The following is an 8,364-nucleotide window of genomic DNA, read 5'->3' on the forward strand; positions in this document are numbered from 1 at the left end:
CAAATACACCTACATGCATATGAACTAATATGGCACAAGATCATCCACAAGCTCGCTTCATATACCCCTCTTGATAGTACGGCGCCTATCTAGCAAATCCGGTCTACACCAAACACCAAGACCGGGAAAAGACTAAGAAAACATTCTTAGCTACATTATACATTTGCCTTGCGCCATCCATCTTGGGGTCAAGCTTCAGTCGAGATCAACACTTGTGACCATTTGATTCAACCATCCATTTGATTCAACCATGTTTATACCAAGGTATTTACCATCATTTGTCAAGACTTTCTTCTCATCACAAGCTTGATTTCATTCTTGCCAACATGGCGATGTCCTTGGCTTGGTGACCATTAACCCATGGTGTCATCCATTAGCCTCATCATAGTGGGATCTATTCCTTTTCACATCTCAAAGGAGAACATTAGTCTCAACAAATCGGTTGTCATCCTTCACTTGATGACCAACCGGTTGCATATGAAAGATATGGATATGTTTGTTGAGTATTCATTTACACCACAAGTGTCATATACTCGTATGCAAGCTCAAGTGCAAAGATCCAATATGAATAATAGGTGAATAACATGGATCTAGAACATGCACAATAAATGTATAGGATTTGCTCCCCCTGAACATATGCATACAAATAAATTTACAAGAGAGGCGAGTGTATGCATAAGTAATAAATAACCAATGAGGTTTATCCTATACACATAGAGAAGGCATGTAGCAATGATAAAGATAAACAAAAATACATACCTACATGATCTCCATGTTCTCAATGTAAAGGAGACTAAATAAGATAAGGCTCAAGAAAACATTAGTCTCACACTTATATAACAATGACATGGAAATCATATATATGAACGTATCAAGATGAAAGAGATAAGAGGTGGTACATATCGCTTTAATCTCCATGCATTTCATCCTTGTCATGATTAAGGTCGATCACCAAAGAATACATATCTACCATATCTCATTATTGAGAATTAACCTAGTTGACAACTTATGTAAAAGAGAGGTTAATCCCATAAACATCGGTTTATCATCTATCAGCAAAGCAACAATTACACAAATTGTTTAATCCAAGATCTTTCAATCTTTTCTCTCTTTTGTGATAGATAATAACCCGATATAACAATATAGAAAGGTGAGATGAAAGATAATTTCAAACCAAGGTAGAGATTTTATAATAAACAAAATATAGAATAAGCTCCCCCTCAAGATGTGCATACATATGGATATGAAGGAACGCATATGCACATAATCAATAAAGATCAATGAGGAAGCTCACACTATATTTTGGATCTATAAGAGAGACCAAGTTAGAATATGTGAAGTTTAATACATACCTCTCATCATTTTTACTTTCATATCCAAATGAGACTAGTCAAAGAAAGGCTCATAAAAACGTTAGTCTCATATAGTTAGATTTGTCATTAATCACCAAAACCAAATTAAGGCACTTGAACTTACAACGACAAGTCGAGCTTCGGGGAGGCCCAAGGGGCCATCCCGGTCGCTCTAAGCCCATTGGCCATTGGGCCAGCGTTCGCCAATCGGCCCAGTGGAGGCCCATGTATCTCAATTACGCTGTGTACCCATGTAAATGTCCCTTTCATGAGGGCAACCATATAAATTCCCCTGTAAAACCTAAACCCTAATAGGGGGACCTGTAATAGAACTATAAATAGACCCCTAGGGGCATGTAATGGGGGATCCCAAGAAAAAATCTCGAATATACACACTCATCGTTCCCAACAACTGTTGAGTAACCACATCCTTCGACGTACGCAGTTGTCGCTTCGACAACAGCTGGCGCCAACTGTGGGGACCTCTGAGCGAAACCACTGAGAGCGAATGCCACTGAAGAAGGTCGCAAAGGAAAAGGTTGCAAGACGAAAGGAGAGTGAAGCAGGAGTGGAGATGGCAGCCGAAGAGGAAGCAGAGCCTTCGGCGCTCGACGCCGAAGATGGTGTGGCACCATCGACTTCGGCCCCTGCGCCGCAACAACCACCTTTGGCTCCTGCCACTTCGGTGGGGCAGGCGCTAAACACAGTTGATGCGGCGAAGGCAGCTGCGGCAGCAAGGGCGCTCCAGACCAGGGCGGAGACCCTTTCAACATGTCAACTGGTGGCCCCCCAGGCTGCTTCGCCGCAGCAGGCTACATCTTCGACCGCGCTCACCGCCATACAAGTCAACTCCAACCTCGAAGCGCAAGCTAAAGCCGACATGGGGGCCATGCGTCAAAACATGGCGCGACTCCAGGACATGCTTCGTCAGATGCAAGAGCAGCAGCAGGCATACGAAGCGGCCCGGCAAGCCAAGGTTGCCTCGGCCCCCATTCTCCAGTATTCGACAGGCTACATCCCAACCCAGGCCTACCCACAGGCACCGATTCAAGCCCTTCCGTCACAAGTCATGCAAGCACCAGCGAACTTCGCCGGGCAGCCTTCGGCCGCAACAGTACATCCAACCCCTCATGTACAGCTACAAGTTCGACCGGTCGCTACCCAAGTACGCCCCCCGTGGCCTGGTCAGATGTCGCAAGCAATGGCGGAGGGGGCTTCGGCCTTGCAGGCGCAGCTCCAAGCTTTTCTTCAGCAGCTCAAACCAACCCCACAACACTTCAGAAGCAACCCCTTCGGCCCAATCGGAGGGGAACACAAGTCAAGGTGCATCCAGTTGGCTACCGTCGAACCTGCCTGGTCTAGGGGTTTCGCCATGGAGTCAAGGATTGCCGTTCGACTTCAGCAACGCCACTCAAGCACCAACCATCCGACCGCATGCACCGACACTAGGCTTCGGAACAAACCAGGTCGCCATGGCATGGACCCAGCCTTCGTTCGGCCCATCCATGGCGGCACACCAAGCGTCGCCGTTCGGAGCCAGGCAGCCGAACACTATGGCCCAACCGCACGCGCAAGCCATGACTTCACCCTTCGCCATGCCATATCCAAATAGGCCTTCGCAGCAAGGTGCCGTGAGCAAGGCGGGGAGCGAAAAAGGGCCGCCGCTGAGTGGGGGAATCAAGATTCGCCTAATCCCACCCAGTTCAAGTTCCCACCCGTTCCGCGATACTCGGGCGAAACAGACCCAAAAAAGTTCCTGTCCATATACAAGTCCGCGATCGAAGCCGCTCATGGCGACAAAAATACCAAGGCAAAGGTAATCTATCTCGCTCTAGATGGCATCGCCCGTTCTTGGTACTTCAATTTACCAGCTAATAACATTTACTCATGGGAGCAATTGCGCGATGTTTTTGTCCTTAATTTTCGAGGCACCTATGAGGAGCCGAAGACGCAGCAACATCTACTCGGCATTCGCCAGAGGCCGGGGGAGTCGATAAGGGAGTACATGCGTCGCTTCTCGCAAGCCCGATGCCAAGTTCAGGACATAACCGAGGCGTCTGTCATCAACGCCGCTTTGGCTGGGCTGCTCGAGGTCGAACTCACAAGGAAAATCGCCAACAAGGAGCCGCAGACACTCGAGCACCTGCTTCGCATCATCGATGGATACGCAAGGGGCGAAGAGGATTCCAAGCGACGGCAAGCAATCCAAGCCGAGTACAATATGGCCTCTGTTGCCGCTGCTCAAGCCCAAGTACAAGCACAGGTCGCCGAACCGGCTTCTCTCGCCATTCGCCAGCCTCAGCCGGTGAACCAAGGACAACCACCAAGGCCAGGTCAAGCTCCCATGACTTGGAGGAAATTCAAAACCGACCGTGCAGGCAAGGCCGTGATGGCTGTCGAAGAAGTTCAAGCCCTCCGCAAGGAGTTCGACGCTCAACAATTAGCAGCCATCAACAGCCCGTTCACAAGAAGGTCAGAAAAGACCTTTACTGCGCCTTTCACGGACGCTCTTCGCACACCACTGAGCAATGCCGAAACATTCGTGTAACGGACTCAAATTTTCGGGGAAAATTTTTTGCGAAATATTTTAGTTGCACTCTTCTCGATTCTTCTGTTGAAGTGATCTTACCCTCTGTTAATTTCTTTTAACTTGGATTTAAAACTTTATTTGCAAAGTTAATCGCTCTCTTTTAAATTTTACAAAACCTCTCTATTTATTTTCTTTAATCTCTGACTTTGGCTCTACATTATATTTCCTTTGATCTCCAACCTCCGCAAATACCAATTCTTATTTTCCCCAGAACCAATACCTTCCCTTTGGATCTCCACCTAAATATCCCCATAGTCCATAACATATCCTTTTCAATCCCTCTTTGAGTCAACATACCTATCCTTTAGAGTTTATCAATCTACCACCAATTCTGTTCCTATAAAAATCCCCATCCACATATATTTCCGAATCCAGTTCTATACTCCCACAAATATTTCCCCTTTGAAATCTCGTTTATCTAAATTACCCATTTTCTCTTTGTTGGAACTTATTTTTGGATCAAACCCCTACCTAGACCTATCTCCAAAAATCTTTACTTCCTCTCCAACCAAAATATTCTACCATCCATTCTGGGATCAAGTTCCTGTTTTGATCGAGCCACCAGTTTGATTCCCATGGCTTGATCGCATCCTTGGCACAAGAATAATATTATTACAAATAATTGAGTGATTGCTCTTGTGCTAAGAAGCTTATTTTCAACCCCTTCCATACAAAATCCAACTTCCGTTAGCCACAAATATTTCACCGAGAATCCATATCACATATCTTGGAGGCTAAAATCCTAGTTATTTACCTCCATCTATTTTTGCCACCATCCCAAATTTATCCAAAGTTAGAAATTAAATTATTGCCTTTCCTTCCCATTTGATTATTTTTGTGACAAGTTTTATTTTTGGTTCTTATTGAATTTTATAAAATTGGAGTATCTTTATTTTTACCCTTTTCAAATTTATATCTCAAAATAAATATCTTTGATTTTATTCTAAAAATATTTCAAACCCCTTTTGTTTTAAAAACCTTATATTTAAATTATTTTTATAAAGTTCAAAGGACCCTCAAACATTTCTCCTTTAGATGTTATCTCCAATAAAATCTATTTAAAATTATCCCTTCAAATTTTTCTTTAGGTTTCATTTCCTAGAAATCCTATTTCTTTTCCAAACTTCAAAAAGTCCACTAACATCTTCTTTTAGCTCCATTATTTAGAAATCCTATTTGAATTCCTTGTCCGAGTTCAAAAAGTCCACAAATACACATCTCTTGTTGTCATCTCCTTTGAAATTCTATTCAAAATCCTCCATACAAAATTTCCTAAAGACTCCTATTCATTTTGGGCGAAAAATCCTTCATTTGGCCCATTCCTTCTTTCCTTCCTCCTCCCCTTCGGGCTGCCGGCCCCGCTGAGCCGAGCCGGCCCAAATCGGCCCATGGCCGAAGCCGCCTCCTCCTCCTGTGGGCGCGCGTGGCGCACGCGCACGCCGCCGCCACCGTTGCCGTGGCTTTGCGCCGCCATCGCCCACAGCTTTGCTCCGCCGCCGTCGTCTTGTCGTCGACGCGAAGGAACGGCCGCTCGACGTCAGCTAAACTCGATCCCGTCGACGTCAGCAACAGGGACGAACCGCCATCGTCGGCCAATCAAAGAACAGAGCCGGCGCTGTCGTTCTTTTCTTCACACTGCCGTCGCCGTGTTCCCCTTGTTCTCCTCCTCTCCGAACCGACATTCGCGGCCTATAAATGAAGGATGAGGTCGCTCCTTTCCCCTCTACACCAGCCGAGCTCTTCGAGCTCTCTCTCTCTTTCTCAGTTTCTCTCTCCATCCATGTCCGGCCGTCACCGCCTCCGGCCGATCTCCTCCTCTATAGCTCCCCTTCTAGTTTCTTTGCACCACTAGCTTCGCCTCACTCCGGTGATTCCATTTTTTCACTTTCCCCTCCCCTTCTACCCCAAACAAGCCATCACCAAAACTCTCTCTCTCTTGCCAGTTCACACTATTATACTCGCCGTTCCGGCCATCCTCCTCTCTGTCTCTTCCTTCCTGCACCCTCCCTAGGTGCGCCGCATCCGGGAACACCATCTCCCGCCGACTTATCCACCTCCCAGCCACCGGAGCACCGCCGCCTTGCTCGCCCTCTCCTCTCTCTTCTCTCGGCTCCCACCGAGACAGAGGAAGAAGACGACGAGAAGAAGAGGAGGCAAAAAGAGACAGTGTCAAGTGGGCCCCACTTTCTACACAGTAATCCTTTCCTTTTTATTCGATTTATTTCAATCTCAATTTTCTAGACACCCATATCTCTCTAACCATTGATCCATTTCCAAAAATTCTTTGACCTAAATTCATCTAATTTCAAACCCTCTCTTTTGATACCAAATTTTCTATTTTTAAAATTTTATTTAAATGCCTTTTCCTTAATTATTTATTTACTTTCTAATTTTAAACTATTTTAATTAAACTTTAAAAAATATTTTTATTCAAATAACTTTACATCCCTTTAATTTTAAATTTCTTGTTAAATTATATTATCCTTTAATTTCTTTAAATGCCCTTTTCTTTATTTTAAAATACCATTTTAAATTTTATTTCTTTAATCCCTTTTAAAACTCCTTTTTGAATTCAAATTTCTTTGATAGTTCTTTTTATTTTTAAAACTATCCCTTAACCACCAAAAAGCCGCCGTGGAAACTTTACGCCTTCTATGGAGACATTCGCGTAGTCTTAAACCCCGACGTCAAACCGAAGATCGTAAAACCCGACATAACCTAATCCTAAGGTCGAAGTGTCGCTTTTCGCATCCCACGCCTCAACGCGTATAGTGGTCGGAGCCTCACTGCTCCCTCAACCTTCACAGCAAGCTGCACACTAGCTTTTGGCTCTGCTGTCACTCACGACCGTAGAGTAACACTATTCCGTAAACCTACACCAACCTCTCAACTCCTTGGTCGTTGTGCTGCTTAATTGTAGCATCGACTAGACGAGCCGATATTTAGCCGTTATGCTGCCCATCCTTAGCATCGGCTAACCAATCCAAATATCTAGTCGTTGTGCTACTTTACTCTAGCATCGACTAGAAACCAAATCCACCAAATAAACCCCACCTATCCAAAATTATCCTTTCTTCGATTTTATTCAATTTCCAACCTATAGAAACCATCACCTCTCTTTTATTTTATGTTTAAATCAAAATTTATTTTGAACCATTCATTTCTCCTCTCGTCTTGCTCAAATTTTATTTGTTCCTTGGTTCTACCGTTTTTTAGTAGCAATTTGCTTATAGGCTTTATTATCTATCTTTTCATATCCGTAAGTTAGTCCATACAACAAGTTCGACTATCGAATCCAAGGAGCTGACGTGGACCGAGATGGCTACGCTGAAGCCACGGGAAATCTTAAGGCGCAAGGCAAGACATAACTAAAATTTTGTTCATATAGAAACTTTGATATAATCTTCATATTTAAATTTGATGCATGATATTTACTATTTTAACATCTCACAGGTAGATGTTATACTTCAGAATAACATTGTGGTAATTGTTAATGCTTTCTAGCATTGTTACATGAGGTTATTGAAAGATGCATTGGATATCATTTTAAGTGGTTTATTATTCAAATATCTTTACAAACTTAGGAATCTAGTTAAAATGGGCATTTTTTAAATGTGATTACGAATATTGATAAATGATGAAGATGGTGTGGGGAGTTTGGAAAGTTTTGGGTGGTTTAACCGGATTATATATAATTACCCCCTTATACCATGGAAATGACATAGTTGCGTCCATCCACACGTTCAAGTAATTGGACTTAGCCTAGTACATTGTCCCAATATATGAAAGACTGTTGGTTGGCTCACTAGGAGCAGGATTGGGGTGAACACATGCGTAAGGAGGTGGAACTCGTGAAAGCAGCGACCATGTAGCCTTGCTTAGGCCCAGCAAGTGCCCGACTGCTAGGATGGATCAATATCCCACTCGTGCAGTTGTTAACGACCAAATTTGGTAATATCAGCATCGGAAGTGAAGATGAGATCGAAGTGGAATCAGAGATAAGGATTTCTGTGGGAACAGAGTAAGAATCGGCTGGAGTCCGGATCGGCTACGACCAGAATCGGCTAAATCCGAATCAGACTAGGTTAGATGATACAGCCGATTCCGATAATACAACTTGGTGTACAACATCGGGTTGAGTTGATATGCTTCAAGATGATTGCCGCACGTGGATAGAGTCCTGAGAGGGCAATTGTATCCATTAATTAGGATGTTTTATGTAATTTCCTTAGAGATATGTTTAGGGCAAAAGTCTGTCGCAAAGACTTATGGTATTTTAGAGTTTGTTAGGGATAATAGTCGTGTCCGGTATGGACATATCTTGTAACTCTCGGGTATAAATAGACCCCGGGTCCTATGTAATTTTTAACACACACACACATGTCCAATACAATTTCGGCGCATCGCCACCTTTTTGATTTA

The 8,364-nt window shown here is 43.9% G+C and overlaps 1 protein-coding gene and 1 long non-coding RNA gene across 3 annotated transcripts; both read left to right on the forward strand.

Annotated features, from left to right (window-relative positions):
• The first annotated feature begins 1,860 nt into the window (after window positions 1–1,860).
• Window positions 1,861–3,900, forward strand: LOC136355333 (chromatin modification-related protein EAF1-like). The gene is made up of 2 exons (XM_066307782.1): window positions 1,861–2,301; window positions 3,331–3,900. The coding sequence occupies exons 1-2, from the start codon at window positions 1,861–1,863 to the stop codon at window positions 3,898–3,900; spliced, it is 1,011 nt and encodes a 336-aa protein (XP_066163879.1).
• Window positions 3,901–5,667: 1,767 nt separating this feature from the next.
• Window positions 5,668–8,364, forward strand: LOC136355153 (uncharacterized). 2 transcript variants are annotated; one of them, XR_010739306.1, is made up of 2 exons: window positions 5,668–6,136; window positions 7,211–8,364. It is a non-coding gene; the product is annotated as an uncharacterized lncRNA (long non-coding RNA). The 2 variants fall into 2 exon arrangements; XR_010739307.1 differs by having other exon boundaries at window positions 5,668–6,115.

The sequence above is a fragment of the Oryza sativa genome, chromosome 1, assembly GCF_034140825.1.
Source record: "Oryza sativa Japonica Group chromosome 1, ASM3414082v1".
NCBI classification, from domain to species: domain Eukaryota; kingdom Viridiplantae; phylum Streptophyta; class Magnoliopsida; order Poales; family Poaceae; genus Oryza; species Oryza sativa.